Genomic DNA, 24597 nt, shown 5'->3' with positions numbered 1-24597 from the left:
AATGGAAAAACTTTATTGTAAAGATAAGTATGCGATGCACAGGGCATACAGAGTACGTGAGCTGTTTATGCCGGCAGTAAGGCTTCTGGGCGACAGAAAGCTCTTAGCAGCAGTGAAGCTTTGGGGAGTCAAAAGTTATGTAAGGATTTTCAGCCCCTCGGAGGGCTGGCACCCAAGTGTCCACACTGATCTACTGCACAGGCAGAGAACTGACTCGAGTGTATAATGGTCCGCACAGATACAGACTATCACGCCCCCACAAAAATGTAACGGAAATGCATTGAATGACACGGCAAAGGGCTAACAACATGCACAACGAGACAAGCTCCAGGCTCATTAACTGGACGATGGGGCAGTGGGGAGAAGGACACTGGGTCTTCCAGCAAGGACGCAGGTGCAGAGGCACGGACACAGAGGGACCCCCAGACTCCCCGAAGCTCAACGGGAAAGCGCCAGCATCTTTGCACCCCGGGTCCATCTGTGAGAACAGGATGTCTGGGTGTGTGGATCACTGGTTGTGGCTGGGAGATCTGAAGGACACACGGACGCGAGGCCACTCACATCCACACGCGCAGCCGTCACCGATGGAGTAGTGCTGGCCTTTCCCTTGGCACACGCTGACTATTCAGATCTTTCTGAAACATGCATTTCATAGTTGGATAATGCAAAAGTTAGCTTAGACATTTAAATATATCATAGCAGCAGCATCCACACTAGCTGAAACGTCTGTCCTCAGACGGAAAAACTGTGGTGTTATCTGTGCGAAAGCGTTTCACTCAGCCCTGAAAACAGAGGCAAGGCTCACGCCCGCTACAGCACCGAGGAACCTGGCGACATGACGCCGAGCGAGAAACGGTGGTCACAAAGAACACATGCTGTGTGGTTCCACTCCTGAGAGGTCCCCGGAGCCGTCCACGCCACAGAAACAGAAAAGAGAGGCTGCAGGCCGCGGCGGGGGAGGGACACAGGGACTCGTGTGTCATGGGGACAGAGTCGCAGTCCGGGGTGAGGAAAACGTCCTGGGGTCAGAGGGTGGTGACAGTGTACAACAATGTCAATTAAAGCTGCTGAACCATGCTCTTCAAGTGCTGAAGGTGGTCAGTTTTGGGTCATGCGTATCTTACCACAACTTCTAAAAATTTAAATGTAAAAAGCAGACATGGAACTCTATTACGCAGAACGCCAGCGCTCCCAGGACTTGCCCGCGGTCGGGCCTCCGGCGAGAGGATGCACGAGGCCTGGCGAGTGCGCAGAAGGACAAGCAGCGCTACAGCGTCAGAGGCCTGGTGGGACGCGGCCTCCAGGGCCGAGAGGACGCGCACGTGCGTCGCTCAGGACGGAAGCCCGACCTGACTTAGGTCTTCTTTCTCCACACCTAGCGTTCGAGCTTTGCACAGTGACCACTGCTTTTGCCATAACTGATAAAAAGCTAACAATCGTCCACGGACCGATTCCCACAGCACACAGACCAAGCCGGAAAGTACAGAGCGACCGCGGCCAGAGGGGTCCTGCGTGGGCAGCCACGGTCCCTGAGCCGGAGAGCTGGTCGGCAACGCTTGAACTTCCCTCCAACGGGCTGCCGAGCGCAGGCCTCCCTGCGAGCCGCCCTCACACACGGCCTCAGAGCGCGCTGCAGGGAGTCGCTGTCGATCAGTGAGAAAGGAAGAAGAGGGGCCCTTTGCGATGACCAGTTTTCGCCAAATGCACGCCTGCCGGACCTGTCAGGTCGACTTCCTCACCAGTCTCGGTTGTGCGTGAAACCGGAACACGGCGTCCACTTCGCACTTGCCCGTGCTGCACAAGGGCAGCCCCCGCGCTGAGTCACACAGGAGGCCCGGGTGCTCTGCAGGACCCCAGGGTCCCCCTTCCCGGCAGCAGTGCACCGGGCCCACGAGATCCCTGGGGTCCAGGCTGCACCACCCTGAAACCTCCAGGCGCCTCCCCTGGGCTTGCGTCCTGTGGCCTCCACGATGAGCCTGGTTTATGCGGACCACGGCCCAGAGACTCCGTGCTCACGGCGCGCTGCACCTGCCTCACAGGCCGGCGGGGCGAGGCCAACGCCACGGGCAGCTCTCGGGCAGGGCTGGAAATGGCCCACCTGGTGTTGGCGGTTAACGAGCTCTAATTGAACCCCAGGAGTGCAGAGTCTAAAAGTTATTTTCAGGAAGACCCGGCCTGCTAATTTAGAGAAAAGTTGGTCTTCTCTCATTCTTTTATTTTTTTTTAAAGATTGTATTTATTTATTTGACAGAGAGAGACCACAAGCAGGCAGAGAGGCAGGCAGAGAGAGAGGTGGAAGCAGGCTCTCTGCTGAGCAGAGAGCCCGATGCGGGGCTCGATCCCAGAACCCTGAGACCATGACCTGAGCTGAAGGCAGCGGCTTTAACCCACGGAGCCACCCAGGCGCCCCTCTCATTCTTTTTTATTAAAATGTAAGAAGAGAAATCTTTACCCGTTCTACTCTGCCTGACACCCCTGCCCCCCAGTGACCTTGGCTGCTCTGTGCCCTTGAGACTGGGCACGCACTTCTGCACACAATGAAGAGAGAAAGCGACACTTTGCAGCTGAGAGACTGTCAAGTCTTCCGAGTCCAGGAGCCACCAGAGGAACGAAGTAAGTTCCCTCCCATCTACACGTCACACATGTGCCTCCAGGAGCTCCCACTCTGTCTTCAGCCCTGACGCTACGGTGACCCAAAAACTGTCTCAGTGACCCGACTCTGTCCTTGGTGACCTGACTGTGGGGTGACCCGACTCTGTCTCGCTGACCTGACTGTGGGGTGACCAGTCTCTGTCTTACTGACCTGTGGGGTGACCCGACTCTGTTCTCAGTGACCTGACCTGTGGGGTGACCTGACTCTGTCTCGCTGACCTGACTGTGGGGTGACCCGACTCTGTCTTGGTGACTGGACTGTGGGGTGACCCGACTCTGTCACTGACCTGACCTGTGGGGTGACCTGACTCTGTCTCGCTGACCTGACTGTGGGGTGACCTGACTCTGTCTCAGTGACCCGACTGTGGGGTGACCAGTCTCTGTCTTACTGACCTGTGGGGTGACCCGACTCTGTTCTCAGTGACCTGACCTGTGGGGTGACCTGACTCTGTCTCGCTGACCTGACTGTGGGGTGACCCAACTCTGTCTTGGTGACCAGACTGTGGGGTAACCCAACTCTGTCACTGACCTGACCTGACTCTGTCTCGCTGACCTGACTGTGGGGTGACCTGACTCTGTCCTCACTGACCTGACTGTGGGGTGACCCGACTCTGTTCTCAGTGACCTGACCTGTGGGGTGACCCGGCTCTGTCTCGCTGACCTGACCTGTGGGGTGACCCGACTCTGTCTTGGTGACCGGACTGTGGGGTGACCCGACTCTGTCTCACTGACCTGACTGTGGGGTGACCCGACTGTCTCGGTGACGGAACCCTCCTTTCTGAGCATGAGCCGCACAGTCCAGTCTTAATCCAGGTCCTATAGCTCCAGGTTTACAGAAAGTACGAAGCAAAGGAACAAGTTACGTGTTATCTTCGGGACACAATCAGCAAAAACCGTGACAAGTAAATTCATTTTCTAAAATGTTCTGAGAAAGGGAAGAAGAAGGGGGAAAGCGCTTGTGCGAGTTTACACAGAGCCGCCCCTTTAAGGGCTCTTCTTTGGATCCTGCTGAAAGGAAAAGCAACCGTAAGGAAAGTCTGCTCTGCGACCACTAGGAGAGGTGCACGCTGATCCGACCGCGGTATCGAGACATCCCATTAATCCTCCCACGGGTGAGCCCGTTGAGGGCCGGTCCTACGGCGATGCCGCTCTGAGACTAGACGGACAGCGTCTCGAGGACGGAGGAGCAGGGGCAGGAAGCAGCGGGAGACCCGGAGCCGCCTTCCGCCAAAGCCCCGACGCAGCCCACAAAGACCCCCTACGGCACTTGGCTGTTGTGTGGCTGACGTCTCACGGGCTTCTTTTTAAGCGTTCCGTGCAGCTGGGAAGCCGGCGTGTGTGAGAACCACCGACATGGCAGTTAGCCCAGGAGAAAACGCCAGACAGAGTGCACGGCTGATAAGGGTCGTTGGGGACGGAAGAGCTTCTTCCAAGAAAACGTTCCCAGGGATCTGCACCTTGGGGTGTCGGGACGAAGGGCCGGTGCCCGGGGAGAGGGAGGCAGGAAGCCCTTCCGAGCGGGAACGGACCCCCGAGTGCGTCAGGTTCTGCGAACAACGCTGGCTCTCGGATGGCTGTCAAGGCCCTCCGGTACGGGCTTCCTATGACCAGGGACTAGGGCAGAAGCCGTTGACAGATGTTGGCCGGCGGGATTTTTGAAGTTGGGGGAGATGAGAACAGTGGCAGGGCAGCCATGTTACAGAGCGGGGACACCGGCCATGGCGTGACCGGAGCACACTCTGTGGGCGCTCAGGGCCACGGAGAGGGGCCGGCGGAGGGAGCAGAGGCCCTGCCCCGGGGCTGGATGGCGGGCGCGGCCGTCCGCGGTGCGTTTCCTGCCCAGGTGTGGGGGACACGGAGCCACAGGAGACGGGGAGCGGAAGGACGATGGGAAAGTCCCACCCGCAGACAAAGGCCTCCGACGGAGTCTGCAATTACGGGCCAGCAAGAGGGTTTCTGAGAGCGCCGCGCGGTCCGAAGGGGGAGAGGCAGCCCCCAGAGGAGGGCGCGGCGCTGCTGCCCCGGTAGCGCCCGTGGGGAAGGCCGCCGCACAGTGCTGTATTTACAGGCAAACAGTCCGTGGGCAAGTACACAGTCTGCTCTCTCCCAGCCCTGCCTCCGCACCAGGACGGAGAAGGGGGCCTCCCGCTAATTACGACGTCTCTTCCTTCCATGTAGAAGGAGCCGTGATGGCTTCGTGGGCCGAGAGAGGGAGAACAGAGACCTACTTAGCTGAAAAGCAGCAGCACCGGGGAAAGAAGAATGTCAGAGCAAATCCAATTAAGGCGTCATTCACAGAAAGACGGTGATGTTAATGTGATTCCTGCTCCGTTTTTGTAGAAACCCGCTGTCTGCTCAATTTTATTATTTGTATATCTTCAAAGAAGAAGTCACATTTTATCAGTCTCCCTTGATATTCGATGTCTTAGAAGACAGACACCCCAGAGCCCCCTGCACCCAGCAGAGGAGGGGCCGTCCGTACCCCGTCTCCCTGGGGTGGCCTCAGCAGGGCCGCGACCCGCAGGAGACCCCGGAGGAGCAGTGTGAGAGCCAGTCACTTTGAGGCACACAGGCACCTCTCGGCACTGTGTGGCGTTAGTGTCACTGGGATTTGGGGGAGAGGCCAACCACCGTGACTCCACGAGGTGGCCCCGGGTTTGGAGTGCTGAGGGGTGACATACACTGAAAGCAAAAGACTTCATGTTCCATTTTCCAAATGTGCTGTGGCCAGCACGGTTTGGGGCCAGATCTGCTACGGTCCCCAGCCTGGTTCAGCACCTTCATCAGTGACATAACATGACAGACGCTGTGGACAGGGCCCACACACCCCCTTAGAAGACAGACACCCCAGAGCCTCACCCCAGAGCTCTCACCACCCCCAGAAGGGCCCTTTGCTGCGGGGCGGACGATGACCTGCTTCTCCCCCACAGCGGCGGGGCCAGGACGGTGTGGGAGGCCGTTCCTCACGCTGCACTGTGCAGCCTTGACCTGGGGCAGCGCTACCGGCCACCAATCACTCAGGATGGGCAGAGTACAAGGGGTTGGCCCTGGGCAGGAGCCAGAAAGAAGCAACAAGACCCCGGGGGGCTGTCAGGGGTGCTGACTTACCATCGCCCAAGGCTGGGGGGTCCTCGGGGTCTCCTGGAGGCAGAGACCATTTCCGGAGGGCTGCTGGGGCCGCGAGGACCCGCGCTGTTTTCCAAGGTCCGCGCAGCCGGTGTCGAGGCCCTGGGTCGTCCTCCCTGTGGGGTGCAGGGGGCTTCCGAGCCACAGCAGTGACCAGCGCGGCGACCGGGCTCTGCCTTTCGGCACCGCCATCCACCTTGGGGCTGAGCTCGTCAGGCTGCAGCCGGCCGCGGGTCCCCAAAGGGCGGCTCCCGGGGTGCTCGGCCCAGGGCCCAGGAGCGTAGGTCAGAGCGGCCGTCTGCGCAGTGAAGGTCAGCACGCCATCGGCGCGGGGGTCCTCACCCTGCAGGGGCCGGGAGCAAACACAGCAGGTGAGCGTCCACGTCAGCCCCTCAGAAGAGCACGGGCTCCCAGCGCTCAAGGACCGCAGCACCCGCCATCTCCCACAGGCGCCCAGATTTCCCAGCACTGACAGACCACACTTGGTCCGTGGGCGCCCCGCGCTCAAGCTGCCGCTTCCCGGATGGGAGTCGCACAGCCCGAACACCCAGCCCACGGTTCCCGCACGTCCAGAGCCACGTGAACGTCCCCACGGTCCTTCCTTCCAGCACGCCGGGTCCCCCCCACAACAATGCTCGCACTCAGCCCACCCCCCGCCCTCGCCGCCGCAGGTCCACTCCCCTCTCTGCGGAGTTGCGCGTCTGGGACGGGTCCCATCGGGGACTCGTTGAGCACACGGCCTCGTGCCTCCTGCCCAGAGCGCCCTGTGCTCGAGGAGCGCGGCCGTGGACCCCCGGGGCTGCCTCCCTCCCGCCGCCAAACACCTCGCCCTGACGAACGCCCACACTGGGTTCGTCGGTCGGTGGACCTCGTGAGGCCGTTACGCCGTGCGGAACAGTCGTGGGCAAGTTTCTTGGGGCCGCGTTTCCAGTTCCCTCGGGCGCCGTCCAGGACGGGACTTGCTCTCCGACGCGGCTGCACTGCTCACGCGCCCCCCGCTGCAGAGAGGACCCCGATTCTCTTCCTCCTCTTCGCCGGCTGTTTCCCTCCAGCCACTGGGCCTGCGGCCGCTCACTGAGGCCACAACGTGCGCTTCCCTGCAGGTCAACGACGCGGAGAACCGTCTCTCCACTCCGTCACCCGCACTGGAGCTTATGGGCACGCGAGAACGCTCTGCGGCCGCCCCACTCCGGCCAGCAGAAGCCCCTCCCGCCCCGTCTCACGGTCGTCTCACTGCGGCTCCTCTACCGACCGCGGAGACCCCCTTCTCTCCTACTCTAACGGCAACATTCTGCCACAGCAGAACTGCCGGGGTCACTCTTCTAACCCTTCTAGGTCGCACCAGGTCCCTGAGCCCCCTCCCGCGGGTCCTCTGCACTCTCTCGGTCCACGTTCCCAGGAGCGTGTGCTCTCACCAGACCGTTCTGCCTCTGGTCAAGTCAAGGCCCAGCTGTCCTCCACTCGGAACAGTTACAAAAAGGCTGAGAAGTTCAATGTTCTACTCCTGACTGTGGAACCATCCAACTTCCACGGAAATTTCCAACATGGAGGTTCCCAGAAAACTTCAGCTGTCCTGGAGGCTCGTTCAGAGCTGCCTTCATGGTATGGAACGGGCGCGTGGACCGTAGATTCTTCAAATCTTGCCCATCATGTTTTCTAAATGCATCTCGCTTGGGGCACGGGGTCAGTGTTGACTCAGTGGGGAGCAGACCTTGGGATCTAGGTAAGATGTGAGCGTCCCTGAATGGAAGATGACTGGCTCAGACTCCCAAGCTTGGAGGGTGCAGCCTTCCAGGATAGACTTTGGTGTGGCGAGTTAGACGTGAGAAAACTGGGGTTAGTATGGGTTCTAGTTATTGTTCTCACACATGAACTTGGGCAAATCTGTTGATGTTTTGAGACTCAATTTTCTGTCAAAGGAGAACACGGGACATTGTCTCTACGATTGCCTTTATTTCTAAAATGGTGTCATTTTAGCTGTCATCACGCTTGCGTCATGCTGTCCCAGTACTAGCTGAAATCAACGGCTTCTCCTTTAGAAAAAAGTAAGATTCATTAGACAAAGGGGCAGAAAAATACAATGCTACCGGCAAAGAGCCCCCAGTGGTTTCCCACAAACTGAGCCAAAGGGTCAAGGTTAAGCTCGGCCTGAACTCCGGCTCGGAAAGACCGTCCCCGAAGACCCGGTCAGGCCCCAGTGCAGAGGCGGCAGCGAGCGTCCCCGTGCCTCAGCCACGTGCCCGGCAGCATCTCTCCTCTCGTGGCAACGAATTCAGCCTAACAGAGCTTCTCCTCAACGGGCTTTAGTAGCGGCTGAACTGGAGAGCTCCGGGACAAACCCAGCTGAACACGCGCGCAGGACACCCCCGCTGAATGTCACCTGCATGAGGACGGCGATCAACGGTCTCTTTGGGGTCTGTTTCTCCTGTGAACCAAATCAAGGTGAAGAGGGAAAAATAGCATTTCAGCAGGCAAATGGAGAAATAATAGAAAACATCGTTTTTGACAAGTCACACCAGGTCCTCTGTAAATGACGGCCAGCACGATGGGGCCTCTGCGGAGCTCACTGGGGAAAAGGGCCAGCCAACGACTCAGAGCCAGGCCGCTGGAGACCAGTGACACGCGGATCTAGCGGCGGCTTCCTGTTCGTGGTGCCACGACAAGGCTGGATTCTGGGGCAAGGCTGCCTTGGTCTGAATCCCAACTCCGACCTCACAGTCCCCATGAGCGTCGCACTGAGGAGGTGTGTAGCCTCTAAGCCGTCCACTGGGAACGGTGAGCAGGCTGGCACGGGCGCTCCCGGCTGGGGCTCCTGCCGCTCCCACGGCGGTCACTCACTCGGCCTTCTTGGACACTCCCTGTCCTCGATGCGGTGGGACGTCCCCAGACGAACTGCGCAGAAGCCACTCCCCACTCTGAAGGTTTTAAGCCTGAATTCAACAAACCAATGACGTCAGGTTCCCTAAAATAACGCTGAACGACTGCTGGGACTGACCTGGGCAACCATGGTTAACACCTGAGAGTACCCAAACCGGCCAATTCCCCGCACATGGCATGGCCGCGCCTGGCACGCTCATTCTCTGCACCGTTCGTCAGAGGACCCTGGCTGGCGCATCCTTGACACGGTAGTTTGTACAGCACGTCTGGGAACAGCCCCCAAAGGTTGCTGAACTTGACGCTGAGGTCCTTTCCCACAAGGCGGCCACATGCGAAGGAGTGGACCCCACCAGCCCCCACCGTCCACGCTGTTGAACAAAGCAGCGGAAGACGGCTCTGTGGGAGGCGGGCCTGATCCCGCCAGCGCAGCTCCGGGGCACCTGGAGGACGTCGAGCTTCCCGCTTCATGGCCTTCAAAATTAGGAAAATGCCTCCTTTTTCCTTAACAAGTGTAAGGCCAGGAGAGAATGAAAAAGTTGGTTCCAAGACACAGCACACAGCTCAGAGGAGGTGTTGGATAAACGGGGGGCATGATCGCCTCCTCTGTGACCATGACCCGCGCTGACCGCCCCCCAGCAGCAGCACCAGCCACCACCAGCAGCTGCCTCACCACCGCGAGCGCCGCAGCACCATCACGCGTGCTGGAGGCGGGCGTGCCGCACTCTGGCCGACGTTCTGTGGGAAGACGCTCTCCGACACGAGGCTGCGGCACAGCGCCGGTGAAACCAGGAGTTAGCTCATGGCCCCCGGGACTCTTCATGAAAGTGTGTTTTACACGGACAGTGTTCAGTGACTGATGTGGAGGGAAGGGACCGTCAGCTCACTGCCGGCAGCCGGCTGACACCCTCCTAGAGCCGCAGCCTGTCCGCCCGACCGCGAGTCCGGCGAGGACTCCCCCCTTCCCGCCGGCCGCACCCCGACCCGGGGCCCGGAGCTGAAGTCAGGTTTCCTTCCTCTCGTGAGAATCCGCCCACTCCAGTCCCAGATGCGGTTAGGACATCAGGCTGCCGGGAGGGCCCGCGAGCACGGAGTGGTGACACCTAGGTCTACACATGGGCCACCAAAGCTCTTCAGGTGTCCTGTGATGCCGGGGACCCAAAACAAATTAGGAGACTCACACTAGGCCATTTTTTGAACACAGAACATCTCCTGTTCGCCTCACGGCCTGAAGGCAACCTGGACAAGCACGTCGCTCCAGACACGCGGGCTGTCGGAGACGCTGCACAGCAGTCACACGGTCCACGGGCCTCCTGACGAGTGGCCCCGTGGTGCCGCTGGATGTGGCAAGACTGGGCTCCCCGTACGGGGTCTCGGGAAGCCTCCACCTGCAAGTCACTAATGTGCAGCAGGGGTGTCTCTGCTGTGCCTTTCTGAGTTCAGGACACAGAGGAGGACTCCGGCGCGTTGTGAACTCTCCCCCCCCTTGCTGCGCTCCCTCCCATGCAGAGAGAAGGCCACCCTGCCAACGGTGGCCAGGCCCGGCGCAGCCAGCCCTCCCGTGCGCAGGGAACACACCGGAAGGGTTGGAAGGGTCGTTCCTACGACAGCACTGCTGCCAGGACAAAAGACACATCCGCCTTTAGGGGAGCCTCACACTGGGCTGCCTTTCTCTGCAGCGGAGGCAGCTTTCGGTTAGAAAAATGAGTCTCCAAACACTTTTTACAGAGTTCACAAAATCTACATGGTTGAAGAAATGTTAAGTTCGAAACTCGGCATCAACGAATTTTTCAGAAAGCTGACCATAATGCGCGCTGTGGATTTTACACGACGGATGTCCACACGATGCTGCCACACGGTCGCTGGGAATGGATCCTGGGAGGGCCGGTGATGTGAAGCCAGCAGCCCCGGCTCCTCTCTACACACCCACATGACCCGCCCTCCTGCCACTTCTGCTTCATCGGCTGTCCTGCGCCGCAGCTCGTCCTTCCCGGCACCGGCACCCACAGCCTCAGACTCAGCAGGGAACCGGTTCAACGGAACCACCGCCGCAGAGTCTGCCTTCCGCCCACCTGGGATCAGCACGAAGCTCGGAGTTGCAGGCCAGCGACCACGACACCCACCTCCGATGGGAACTGCTTTCTGAGTGCTGGTGACAGGCTCTTCTTTGGGTTTCTGTGTTTGATTCTTTCTGACCCTTTCAACAACCCCACGGTGTAGACACAACTGCGGTGTCCACCAGCAAGTGAGGACCAGGCCCTGCGCGTCTGGCCTCAGGCTGCGTTGCAGAAGGAAGCAGGCTCGCCCTGTGGTCTGTCTGGAGGAGAGTGGCAGAGTTCGGAGGCAGAAACTTGCTGACCTCGTTTTTGGCTTAAAAAATAAACATGAAGACACTGGACAAGAACTCAGGGTTCTGACTCAGCTGGTGGCGGAGTCCCCGGTCGGAAAGCGGACACCTCACTCCACCTACTCAGCCTCTGTCCCTTTCCGTAGACCACTGACGGTCTCGGGGAACTTCTCGTCCTTGTAGAGCATGAAGCCACAGAAAGGACAAGGCTGTGGCTTTCTCTCTCCCGGTCCGATCAGCTTGGAGGAGTCCAAAAGGGAGAAGTGTCCAACTGTCGAGGAATCCCCACGGAGCTGCTCACACGTGAGACGTTAGATCAGAAACAGAGGCTGTCGTCTGCCCACACAGATCCAACACGAGACGCGATGTGATGAGCTCTGGGTGTTACACTGAACATCACATTAAAAACCAACGATGTGTGATCCCTTGGCTAATTGAATTTAAATTAAAAAACAAAAAACAAGAAATAAAGACTTCTCACAAAGCTTCTCTGTGGCTTCCTGTGTGTTTGTTCCACACTCTCTCCCCCCAGCAAGTCATCTGTCGGAGAGCAGGGCCGGCCGCCTTGCTCTGCAGCCGCAGGATCGGGGCGCAGCGGCAGGAAGGCGGAAACATGAGCCAGGAGGAGAAGGGGCAGGGCTTGGGAGAGATGCTGCATGTGAGACCCCACCGCGTGAGGGCACACACTGCCCCCAGCCCCCACGACTGTCACACCTCAGACCCTCCACCTGCGGGGAAAGCAGATGAACACGTAAATGTTTGCCCACAGGGCTCTGTTCCGAGCTGACTGGAACCTTGGGCTTTCTGGAAGGGGGTGGCCTGCCTCTGCAGGGAGGACTTGACCGACCAGGGAATGGGGGACGGTACTTGGAGTAACTACGACTAATCCCTTCTTACATATTAGACACAACCTGAGAACAGATCTACCGCGAGATCCCAGCTTCCCCTGCAGGTCAGTAGAAGTAACAGCCTGAAAAAGCAGATCTAAGTCAAATGACCGTCATGGCTGTGGCTCAGACACCACATCGTGGCCCTGGTCTCACAGACGCACCTGGGCACACCCTCCTCCCAGCGGCGCCGCTAAGTAGGGGCCAGAAAGAACCCTGAGCCCCCAGACTGGATTCCCTAAGGCAGCCCCTTTTCAGAAGTGGAGGACGCCCGGCTGGTTTCCAGCCTGCGGCTGTGAGGAGACGGCCGCCACGGCCACCCAGTGAGGTCTTCTTGTGGACGCTCGGTGCCGTCTCGAGCGTGTCAGCAGACAGATGAAGGGTCGACTGCAAGGAACCACCAGCCCCACGGCTGTACGTTTAGGTCCCACCAAGTCCTTGGCGCCCTCCCCAGCGAGTTGGCGCCACAGCCACCTCATTTCTGTTCTGGCCGATCTGGTGGACAGGCAGTACTGGTCCCTTGCAGCGCTACGCCGCATCTCCCCAGTGAATCATGATGTTCGGCACCTCTAAGGCCCCAACTGGTTGTTTATAGCTCTTTTCCTTATAAAGCGCCTGTTCAAACCGCTCACACGTTTTATGTCGGCTCCCTCAGCTGTCTTTCCTGTTCGTCGTTATTAAGGTGTACTTGACACACAACAAAGAGCACACCCTTGTTCTGACACAACCGCGCACCTATGAGCCGCATCGCTGGAGTTAAAGCAGCGGATGGAACGCTCACCCCGAAAGTGTGCTTGTCTGTCCTCCTCAACGCTCCCGTGCCACAGCTTCCCACTCCCACACCCTCAGGCAAGCATGCATTTCCCTCCGCCACTCATGCACAGCTTTGCACTGTCTCATACTTCGTGTAAGTAAAACCCTATCGGCACGCACTGTCCATCCGTCCGTCAGCATGATGACTTGGAAAGGCATCAAGATACGGCGCGCGTCAAGAAGCCATTGCTCTGTCGCCGAGCAGCAGCCCCTTGTCTCGTCAATTGTTGACAGGCGTGGAGTTTTTCTGGTTTGGTGGGAATGACGACAGCTGCCAGGAACATTCGTGGACAGTCCTCGAGCGGACTGAGGTCTGCAGGGTCGCAGACAGGAGCGTGCCGGCTGGATCACCGGTGGGCGTGTTCCCACCCGCAGCGGGGACAGCTCGTTCCCCACCGCTTTGCCAACACGCGGGCAGTCTCTGAAGTTTCAGCCGCGCTCGTGGGCGCAAGACGGCAGCCCCTGCCTATGCGTTTTATTTCCCCGACGAGCCACACAGACCATCGCACCTGACTATTTGCTATCATTTGCTTTCTTCGGTGAAGTGTCTTCAGACCCTGTGCTCCATTCTTGACTCACTCATCTTTTTCTGTTTTAATGAGTTTTGAGAGCTCTTTATACAACATAGAGAAAGGTACTTTCTCAGGTGTATTATTTGCAAATTTTGTTTCCCAGCCTGTGACTTGTCTTTTCATTCTCTTATCAGGACCTTTCACAGAACTAGCCTACGAGTTCTCCTCTCCTGGACTTCACTGGCTGTCACATTTGTACGTCAGTCTGGGGAACCTCAACACCTAAGACATGTGACCCGTGATCGTATCTCCACTAATCTGCACTTTCTCTAGTTACTCTCATGGTTTTTCTTTTAATTCTCAGTGTAGAAGGCATTACACATTCTGTTATCTTTTTCTTGTTTCATAGCCTTGATGCTACTGTAAATGACTTCTTCTGTTTGCAGTTAGTGTATAGAAATATAACTGATTTCTGCACATTTACTTGGCATTCTGTGGCAGTTCCATGCTCACGTATTAGTTTTAGTAGTTTTTTTTTTATAGATTCCACCGAATTTTCCACAAAGCTGGTCATGTAATCTGGATGTCATTTATTTCTCCTCTTGCTTTACTGCACTGACTAAACGCTCCAGCGTAGCAGAGGCACAAGCAACCCTCCTACTCTAATTCCAGATTTCAAGCAGAAAACATTCAGTCTTCATTCAGTTCTATGCTAGTTGTGGATTTCTATCCTGAATTGCTGATGACTTTTGTCAAATACTTTTTCTTACATCTTTTACGACTATAGTATAGTTTTTCATTTTCTTGTTAATGTGGTGAATTATACTCAATTATTTTAAAATATAGACAATTTCTCTGTATCATCACATATTATCCTTTTTTACATAATTGTATTTGATCTGCTAAAATTTATTTACAATTTTTGCTTCTATATTCTGAGGGATAATGATCTGAAGTTTTCTTTTCCTATATTATTTTAATCATCTGATACTTATTGGCTTATTTTATGGCCCAGGGCATGATCTATATTGGGAGATACTCTGTGTACACTTAAAAATAATGTGCATTCAGCAGTTTTTATGGATATTACCATTCTATTAATATCCATTAGATTAAGATTCTGATGGTATTATTCAAATCTTCTATATCCTTAATGATATTTTATCTATTTGTGTAAGAAGTTCTTGAGAAAGGAGAGTTAAAATATCTAAAAATGACTGTGGACTTGTTTCTCTTAGTATTCTCATAGTTTTTCTTTATGTATTTGAAGTGCTGACATTAGGTTCATAAAACAGATTCACGTCCTGTAACGAAGTGATCATTGGGTGGTTCTTACACGCAAGTGTCTCGCAGCGCCGTGGCCTGACGTGCCCCTCAGCAACAACAGAGCCGCAGCGGCTCTATCCACAGTTTCCTTTGTGCATATTTTCCACACTTCCACTTTCAACTGACATAGGTCTTTCTAATTTCATGTGATTTGGCTTTAGTAGAATATAGTTAATTGTTCTCTGCTTTTATTAAACTTGAACATCCCTGCTTTTCAGGTGGAGGTTCAGCCCATTTGTATGACACAGTCACCCACACAGGAGGACTGACATCTGCTTTCTTGATATCTGTTTTACACTCAGCCCACGAGGTCTTTATTCCTCCCTTACCTCCTCCTTTCTTTCCTTCATATGGATAAATAATGCATTTTCAGCATTTCATTTCATCCCTGAATTGACTTTTAGTTATACCTATTTTTGCTTACTTATTAAGATGGATGCTGTGTAAGTTTAAATGTTTATATCTAATTTATTTTAGTGCACTTTCATGTAATATTACAAAACATCAAAATCACTCGTGCTCCTGTTGCCAGTTACTCTTCTTCCACATAAGCTATAACCCCCACAATACCCTGTTTAAAAAAAGGTTTTATTCACACATTTGAGAGAGTGTGTGTGCGCCAGAGCACACACAAGCAGCCAGGAGCAGCAGAGGGAGAGGGACAAGCACACTCCCCGCCGGCAGGGAGCCCGACGCCGGACTCCAGCCCAGGACCCCGGGGTCACAACCTGCGTGTGCCAAAGGCAGATGCTTAAACGATTGAGCCACCCACACGCCCCAAACCCCGAAATATTTTTTTTATTTTTTTATTTTAAATATGCAATAGTCTTGGGACGCCTGGGTAGCTCAGTTGGTTAAGCAGCTGCCTTCGGCTCAGGTCATGATCCCAGCGTCCTGGGATCGAGTCCACATCGGGCTCCTTGCTCGGCAGGGAGTCTGCTTCTCCCTCTGCCTCTGCCTGCCACTCTGTCTGCCTGTGTTCACGCTCTCTCTCTCTCTGATAAATAAATAAAAAAAAATCTTTAAAAAAAATATGCAATAGTATTCATCAAAATCTTAGACCTCTTAAGTGTATGCATCTTTTATATTTACTTGCAAATTTACCACTCCCAGTCATTTTCATTCTGGTTTTTAGATATGGGTTTCTCTATGGCGTCATTTTTCTTTAAGCCAAAGCACTTCGTTTATGATTTCTGTAGCGGGGGGTCTTCCAGACACGGATTTTTCCCTGTTTCTTCTACAGTTTTGAACAACACAGAATTCTAAATTGATGGGCTTTTTTTATTTTCTCTCAGTACTCTATGTCCTGCAGTCTTCTAGTCTCCTAATGAGAAGTAAGACTCCTTCTCACAATTATTCCCCAAGACACGATGTCTTTCTTCTCCTCAGTACACCTCTAAGATTTTCTCTTTGTCTTGGGTTTTCCTTGGTTTGATTACGACATGCCTAGATGTTGTTTTCTATTTATCCTCCTTGTGGTTCATTAAGCTTCTTGCATCTATGTGTTGATGTCTTTTATCAATTCTGGGCAAACCCCAGGCATTGTTTCTTCAAATGCGTCTTGTACCCCATCTCTTTCTCACATTCCCTTCTGGGATGACATTTACACATATGTTGGACCATCTAATAGTGCCTCATGTATCCCGGATGTTTTGTTCATTTTTTGTACTTTTTTTATGTTCTTTAGGCTTCATTTTTTTTATCATTCCTATTGACCTGACTTGAAACTCAGACTCTTTCCTCTGCTGTGTCTGGTCTGTTACTAAACTCATCAAATGATGCTTTATTTCTGATCTTACCGCTTTCAATTCTAGTATTTCCATTTGGTGTTCCTTTATTGTCTCCATCTCTTGGCTGCAGTTTTCTATTTGCTCATGTGTGTGTCTCACCTTTCCCACCCAATCCTTTAATAGATTTCCTCCTTAACGTGTCCCTTCCTCATCACGACACCACCTGAGTCACAGCTGGGCATCCTTATTCTTCTACTACCTCTTTCCTCTCGACCATGAGTCACCTCTTCTTGTGCGTCACGTGTCTCCCGGTTCTTGATGGTAAACTAGGTTTTGCATGAAGAACAGTAGAGATGGAAGTAATATTTATGCCTGGGTCACGGCAAGTCCTTCTCTGTCAGTCTGCTATTGTGAGCTCTGCGGGAAATGGGCTTTGGTTTTGTTGCAGACTCAGAGTCAGTAACTCCCGCTACAGGGACGTTGAGGGTGGGATCAAGTCTTTTCTTCAGCAGTGCTAGGATCGAAGCCCTGGTGTGACTATGAGGATGGCTTCATGCTCTGCAGACAGCTGCCACTCCTCGGAGCCCGGGAGCTGTCTCTGATTTACAGCCAGGACCAGTGTGTGGCCCCACCTCTTTGCTCCCCACAGGGTAGAACTTCTCCCACCGCTCTGCCTTGTCCCAAGCCTCCGGAGGGCTGCTGAGGAGTGCTCAGAGGGTCGGGCGCCCCCGCCTCCCCCCATGGCATACTGCCTTCTCACACACTCGGTGCTCTGTGCCGCTGCGGCCGGGGCCCCTGTCCTCCACAGCAGCCCCCATGCACTGTCCACGGTTCCTTAAGGTTGGGGCCGCGCTCTTCCCTTCCTCCTACAGCTGGCTCCTCTCCTGCTGCCGCAGCCCATGTGAAAGGAGTGGGGCCTCTTCTCCCCTAGAATGACCTCATTCGTTTTTGGAATTCTATCCATTTCAGTTTCTTTGTATCATCAGCAATCCAAGGGCTTTCTAAAAGCTAGGACTGGTAGCTCACCTGGCCTGTCCATACTGTTCAGGTGGGACTGGGGTGGTCTCCCAACATTCTGCACTTGAGTCCACCTGCTGACCTCCTGCTGCTCCCAGCACCCACCCCGCGGAGCCCTCACGGGCCCACTCGCCATCTGGTTCACAGGCCTCCTTTATTTGGAGCCTTCCCCACAGAGCCGCTCTATCCCTGACTGTGTGCGCACGTCTTCCCCCCGGGGAGTACTTGTGAGGTCCCAGCGCAGGACTAGGGTTTCCCTGTCTCACCCGGCACATAGCGCAGCCCGTAAAACATGAGAATGCTCGTGCCGAGACAACGTTTCCAAAATAAATCAGTTAGTCCTCAGCATTTCTGAGTGATGAATTTGGGTTTTAAAGTTCCCAACAGTATACTGTAAATTGAAAATGACTGTGTCCTCCGTAGGGACGACAAGGACACTCAGCCAGTGCTCCCGAGGTAAGCACAAACAGCAGCTGCCTCCAGCCCCGACAATGCACGGCGTGTGAGGACAGCGGTGCCCTCTGACCCCCTCGGGCTTTGGTTAGGACATAATTCGTATTAAAGCCTTGGAAGGTAATAACTTCACAATGTTTCTCTGACTCTATGCTAGAGTTAGATTTTTGAAGATACATAGAAAAAGATTATTTATAAAATAATTCACTGGAAATTGGACGTATAAAGCTTAAATTTCCAATGTAGACTTTCATCACTCGAGGGGCCGGAGATGAGAAAACCCTGCTCCCAGCCCTGCGCTGCTGTACTTCTGTGGCAAAGAAGTATGCTGGGCGGCTTTGATAACGTCTGGTCATGGACTTCTGCTCTGTCCAGTCTTTGTTCATCAGAGAGATGACACTGGGCAGAGAAAATAAGTTCTAGGTTTTCATGCATTTTTAAACACTGAAAAGCATCCGTCTCAACACAGAAGAAAACGCCTAAGCCAGAAGCGCCACCACGTGCTCACTTGCTCTCCTCCGTGTGCTCATCTTCTGAATAACCCTCGTGACGTGGCGCTAAAACGGCCATGTGGCAGGATGACTGCAGAGTCCATGACTGCACGGGGACATCTGTGAGGAAAAGTGCCCTGACAGACTGCGGTGGATGGCCCTCCCGCCGGATGTTTAAGGACTACAGAAGCCAACCCTGGCCGTGTCGATGGACGGCTTGCGCGGTGAGACCAGCACCGGCCCCGCTCTCTCTCTGCTGACACGGAGTGCAGGCAGGGACGGATGCCCCCTCTCCCTGTGCCTCCAGTGGCCGCAGCGTGGAGTCAGAGGCAGCGGCCCCACCTCTCAGACACAGGCTCTCGAAGGAATTGGGGCCCATGAAAGACACCAGTCCCACCTTCTTCTGGAACGAGAAGGCTACCCTGAGAGCAATCCAGGAGGGTTTCCGGACGGTCAGTGGCAGAATTGCGGTGCACAGGAGCCAGGGCTGCAAAAACACGGCAGCAAATCCTACTGGCTGGTGTGAGGAAGCTACACAGTCACGCACCCCAGCACCACCGCAGGCCTCACCGGACCCATGGAGGCTGGTCCGGCAGGGTCATTCACCACTCGGGGGGTCAGACCCGGGGACCAACCCAAGAGCCCCCAGGAGCTGTCCCATGGTGTGGCCACCGTCCCTCCCAGCACTCCCGTCCCTGGAGTCCCCGGGCTCCCCCTTCACGAGGCCCCACCGTCGTTCGCGGCTGATTTCTGACCCCAATACTGTGCTGTCGGATTCCTCGGAGCAGGGCGCAGACAACACGGCCATACAGCGGAAAACGCGGGGACCTTCCCTGCATCCTCCGCGTCCAGGGCGCAGACTCTCCCGTTTTAGTGCGAGGCTAAGTGCGTGATGACCACGCTGAAGGGGAAACACGTGCGGCTTCAGAACGAAGGCTGGGGCTCCCCGCCCAGCGGGGATAGTTGAGGAGGCTTCGCCAGCAGCCTGTGGGACGGAGGCGAGCTGCGGCCCTGGAGCCCGCCACCTCCCTTCAGTTTGTGCAGCCCACGGAGAAGACCCCAGACTTAGGGGTGAGCCACTCCACCGAGAAACCTCAGCTGGTCCCTTCCCTCGGGCATCTTCTGGGTCTTCCAAGTCTGCAGACCTTTTAGCGACTCTCTTGCCCCTCCCCCTCCACCACCATCGCTGGGTCCATCACGCAGCGTCACGAGGCAGTCTCCCTTACAGACGCCCCAAAACCCACAGCCAAAGCCAAAGCTGCGCATGAAGCGTTGTGTGATAAGGACACACGAGCGGACGAAGGAGGCAGACGACACGACGCGGTTAGGCTGCGTGCGGTCAGTCGCCCGTCTTCAGGACTGCGAGAGGTGCTGGCGTGCCGGTGTGCTGGGCGGCAGGCACAGCCGCGGGACCGGGCCCGGGGGGCGGGGCGGTGCTGGGGCGCGGACGGAACCCACGTCGTCCAGCACAGCCGCGTCCTCGGCCCTGCTCAGGAGACGGGGACACCAGCGAGGACCAGCAGCTGGTTTCCAGAATCCCGACCTTCTCTCGCTGCGTTTCTGAAGACTGTTCGTGACGAGGAGTAATGACGACTGTTAAGTGAGGCCTTCCCCGAAAGCTGGACGTGCACCGCCTTCCCGCAGCCTCACAATGGCCATAGGGCCATTATGCGCACCTTCCTGGCCAGCGCCCGGGCCGAAGAAGCTGAGCATCTGCCCCAGGCCACACAGCACTGAGGGGATGGGTTCTGAACCCGCTCCACGGTGTCCACACGGCACTGAGGGGTTGGGTTCTGAACCCGCTCCACGGTGTCCACACGGCACTGAGGGGTTGGGTTCTGAACCCGCTCCACGGTGTCCACACGGCACTGAGGGGTTGGGTTCTGAACCCGCTCCACGGTGTCCACACGGCACTGAGGGGTTGGGTTCTGAACCCGCTCCACGGTGTCCACACGGCACTGAGGGGTTGGGTTCTGAACCCGCTCCACGGTGTCCACACGGCACTTAGGGGTTGGGTTCTGAACCCGCTCCACGGTGTCCACACGGCACTGAGGGGTTGGGTTCTGAACCCGCTCCACGGTGTCCACACGGCACTGAGGGGTTGGGTTCTGAACCCGCTCCACGGTGTCCACACGGCACTGAGGGGTTGGGTTCTGAACCCGCTCCACGGTGTCCACACGGCACTGAGGGGTTGGGTTCTGAACCCGCTCCACGGTGTCCACACGGCACTGAGGGGTTGGGTTCTGAACCCGCTCCACGGTGTCCACACGGCACTGAGGGGTTGGGTTCTGAACCCGCTCCACGGTGTCCACACAGCACTGAGGGGTTGGGTTCTGAACCCGCTCCACGGTGTCCAGCATCGCGCCCGCCACCTCTGCCCCCTGCCAGCTCCCCCAGCAGCCTCCGCGCCAATCCGTCTCCGGCCGCGGGGCCCGCCGAGCGTCGGGCTCGCAGGAAGTGCTCAGTCAGAATCAGCGAGTGAGGAAAACATCTTCACACGGAGAAACTAGTGTGAAGCGGACCCAGCTCCACCCGGGCAGGGTCCGCACTGAGAAGCTGGCCAAGGGTCCAGGCCAGAGCGGGCTTGGGCGGAGCGCAGCGTGTGGTGTGGGACCTCGTGGCGTGCCCAGACTCCCTCCCGCCAGGCTGTCCTGTGAGGCCAGAAGAAGAGCTGCGCCGTCCGGTGGACACCACGAGCCAGGCAGACACATTCCATGACCCAGGGCGGACACGTGCTTGTGGGGAGCTCGCCGGCCCCGCTAACCTCACCACCCCTCCCGCACAGGGTCGCAGCACCCGGGAACATGCCTGGCTCTGCACCTCCTCAGAGGTCAGGCCTGGGTGAAGGCCACTCTGAGAACCCCCAGCAGCGAACCCTCCAAAGGAGCGTGGGGGACGCAACCAGACCCCCAGCCCAGAGCAGGCTTCAAGGTTCTCAGCAGCTTCTCGACAGGAAAATAATCCAAAAAGGTACCTGCTGTTGCTTCCCCTACATCTTCCGGAGCCACGGCCATCCTCCGACAAAGCCCCAGCAGGGCTCCAGGGAAGAGAACCTCTGTCAGCCATGCCTCTGTCGTGGAGGGAAACCTACGGCCAATCCCAGGGGACACGACTAAAAAAGACGCGTGTCCCCCGCCGCCAAGTAGCCAACACGCCCATGGTCACCCTGGACTTCAACGCTTCATCCAAATGCCGTTCTTGGGACGGTGAGGGCCGCGGCTCTGACGGTCACTAGGCCTGCTCCTGTCAGGGGAGTCGAAACCTGGCAACTCCCGTTTAACAAGCAGCCGTTCTCTTTGTCTCAGAGGTTAATGGAGATTTGTAGTTGTTTCTCTACAACGTTCTCTTGAACAACCTGTGATCGCTGGACGGCCCTGGTGGCGCTGGTGTAAATGACCTCCTCCCCAGACACGGCGCATGTGGGATGCCTGCCTGGGCAGGTGCACCCGGCACAGACAGGCTTCCTGACAGGCGAGACTAGCAGCAGGACCCCAGCACGTCCCAGCCCACCGGGATGGCCGGCCACCCTGTGTCCACCGAATTCCAGCCAAATTCGGGGTCCCCTCGTGCTCCTTCCCAGCGTGTGCCCACCGCTGTCCTGGGTCCCGGGGGTGAGGGTGGGCCCTTCCACACGCTCTCTGCTGCCTCCAGATGTCACATCTGTGCTTGATGCTGAGCTTTCTAGGGCTCCCGTCCAGGGAAGACGCCCCAAAGACCCTCACCCCTAAGCGACCCCGACCACTGAGTGGCTCAGCGCAGACGGTGGGTGGGCCGCCACTGCTGGACTCGTGAGCACGCGTGTGCGACTGTAAGAGGGTCCAGGGCCATTCTCTGCATGTGCCCCGACCCGCACGGTACAGGAGAGAAACCAGTGAACACCCAGGACTTGAGGTCGGGCCTGATGTGCACACAGAGAAAACAGCCCGTGGCAGGTAGGAGACGTGCCCGGCCACAGGGCGAGGGATGGCGGTCACCTGAGCTGCTGGTCTGTCCAGCCTGGTCGCGGGATGAGCGTTTGGAGCTGCGGCCTGTGACAGGGCCTCTAGGTATGGCAAGTAGCGCTGGACAGCCCTGGCCAGGGCACCGGCCTCCTGCAGACTGGACCTCCGCTCCTTCTCTGCACTCCGCTCCAAGCTCCTGAAAAGCCAAGAGAACCATGAGCCAGTCACACGTTTGTCCACATGGCTTAGCCGTCCAGGCATCTGCTTCACACGAGACGAACGCACACGGGACAGCCTCGGTGCCAAGCAAGGACATGGGCCTCGTGGCCAGACGGTGAGGTCCTGCCCCCAGCACACGTCAGCCACGGGCTTGAGTCTCGCATGCACCCCCCGGAGCCTGGTGCTCTGACGCACCCTGGAGCCAAGGTGGGGACTTGACAAGTGACCCGGAGAGGGTCAGGCTTGGAGTGTGCTCGCAGCCCGGCCGCTCTGAGCCCGGGGACGGGAGACCGGTGACAGACACACCTCCTGCAAGTCCGCCAGCACCTGAGAAGCAGAAAGCGACCTACGGGGGCCGGGGGTCTACGCAGAAGGGGGTCTGAGGTCTAGGGACGCGGACTGGCTGGGGCAGGGGTCGAGGACAGCAGAGTAGACAAAAGCGAAACAAAGAGCTGAGAGCAGGTGTGAGGTCTGAGCGAGAGCAGGCCCGCCCTGAACCTCGCGGCCGGGGCGCAGATGGAGGCCGCAGAACTGGGCCGGGCAGGGGCACGTCCCCCGGTCACAGAGGCCCAGTGCCCGGGAGGCGGAAGAAAACCAGGCCCTCCCGCATCCCTCCACCTCCCAAAACCTCTAGACATTGCACACGCACAGCTGCCCAGACGCAGCAGAGCAAGGAAGCAGAAAGAGTCCCGCGGGAGGTTTACAGGGACCCTGAGATACCACTCCCGACCCTCACAGTTTGTGAATGTGCTGGGTTCCTGGGCACGGGGGCCGCAGGGGCAGGAGGTCCACACTCAGCCGAACCGAAGGCAGGGAGATGACCCCACGTCCCCCCGGGGCCCAGCGTGATCACAGGTCCTTAAAAGAGGGCAAGGAGGTGGAAGGTGGTGTCAGAGCGATGTCGCGGAGGAAGACAACAGCCCGAGGGCGGCTGGGCCACCAGACAGAGAACGCAGAAGGGGGACACACACCCAGCCAGCCCGAGAGAAGGGCCCCGCCGTGCCCAGGCTTCAGCTCACTGGGACCCCGGCAGAGCATCTGACCCACAGAGCCGCGGACGCTGCTGAGTCTGTGCGGGGTCACAGCGGGAGGCGAAGGCGGGGCTGGATGTTTCTGGTTGTGGAACTGTCACCACCAAAAAGCCACGTGTGCGCACGGGCCATGCTGGGCAGATGGGCAGAGGCTGGGTGACACGCGGGATGCCTGCTGTTTGCTTTTCAAATGGTGGCGAGACGGACGTGACTCTAAAGCCACATGTTTGGCCCTAACTAGGGACACAGACGGGGCAGCTGGTGGCCTGCCACCTGCAGACGGGCAGGGCCCCGGTCCGACCAGGCGCCAGGACACGGACATGGGAACTCACACTGCCCCTCAGCGGCCTCCTGTCCGATCGGCTCCCCTCCCCCATGGCCCTGACTGGGAAGAGCTGACCTCTGGGGCCACCCCTCTCGCAGCCCAGACGCAGTGGCCAGAGCATCCCTGTCCACGGACACTTCTGCTGTGTGCATGTCACCTGTCCCCAAGGGCCAAAATGCATCCTAAATGGGGCAGGAAACCACACAGGTAGATGCTCTGTGCAGAGAGCCTCTGTCACACACTCTGACCTCGAGTCCCCAAGCAGGGCAGCCTGACAGCGAATTCCTGGTCCTGACACCCGTGCAATCCGGAGCGGCCGGCAGCTCCCCAGACCATCTCCTCCCAAGTTCTTCTCCCCGTCTCGTTTCTCTCCTTCGCTGTGCTGCCCACGGCTGGCCCTGCTATACCCACTGACCAGCCATCTCGGCAGGTGACAACGCCGCTCTGGCTGCAGACCACAGGCTTTGCCGCTGTCCCGTCTTTTCTCTCTTAGCCGCGCGTCCATGCGCTCCCTCAGGCCGACCCAGAACTACGCCCCCACCCATCCACGTCTCCCCCGCACCACGGCTTGTCTGGGGCGCATGCGGTCAGGCCCGAGCAGCCGCGGTGGCAGGAGCCTGAGCCTCTGCCTGTCGCCTCTGCTGCTCAGAACCACGGGGGCCTCTGGGGAAAGGACCCCAGGCCCCATCACTCTCGGGCAACAGCTCCAGTCACGTCCCACTTCCCTGACCGTTCGGTCACCTCGTGCTCAGGGACGCTTCCCCAGCATCCGGCCGGGGGTAGGCTCTCGTCACCGCTCACTAGAGCGCCCCGGAACGCGGGCCCCCAGCGCTCGCTCCGACCCGAAACCGCC

At 57.2% G+C, this 24597-nt stretch overlaps 1 protein-coding gene across 3 annotated transcripts in view; it reads right to left on the bottom strand.

The window, feature by feature from the left end:
- Window positions 1-24597, bottom strand: part of PTPRN2 (protein tyrosine phosphatase receptor type N2) — a 684967-nt gene that overhangs the window by 411258 nt on the left and 249112 nt on the right. For all 3 annotated transcript variants that reach the window (XM_082692928.1, XM_082692930.1, XM_082692929.1), the window contains exons 5-6: window positions 22203-22365; window positions 5761-6121 (exon numbers count right to left, since the gene is read on the bottom strand). In XM_082692928.1, coding sequence (XP_082549054.1) covers window positions 5761-6121; window positions 22203-22365 — 524 coding nt within the window. The remainder of the gene's footprint in view (window positions 1-5760; window positions 6122-22202; window positions 22366-24597) is intronic.

The sequence above is a fragment of the Mustela nivalis genome, assembly GCF_964662115.1.
Source record: "Mustela nivalis genome assembly, chromosome: 12".
Classification (NCBI taxonomy): Eukaryota; Metazoa; Chordata; class Mammalia; order Carnivora; family Mustelidae; genus Mustela; species Mustela nivalis.
The sequence above is the reverse complement of the archived record's forward strand: the minus strand, read 5'-3'. Positions and strand labels throughout refer to the sequence as shown.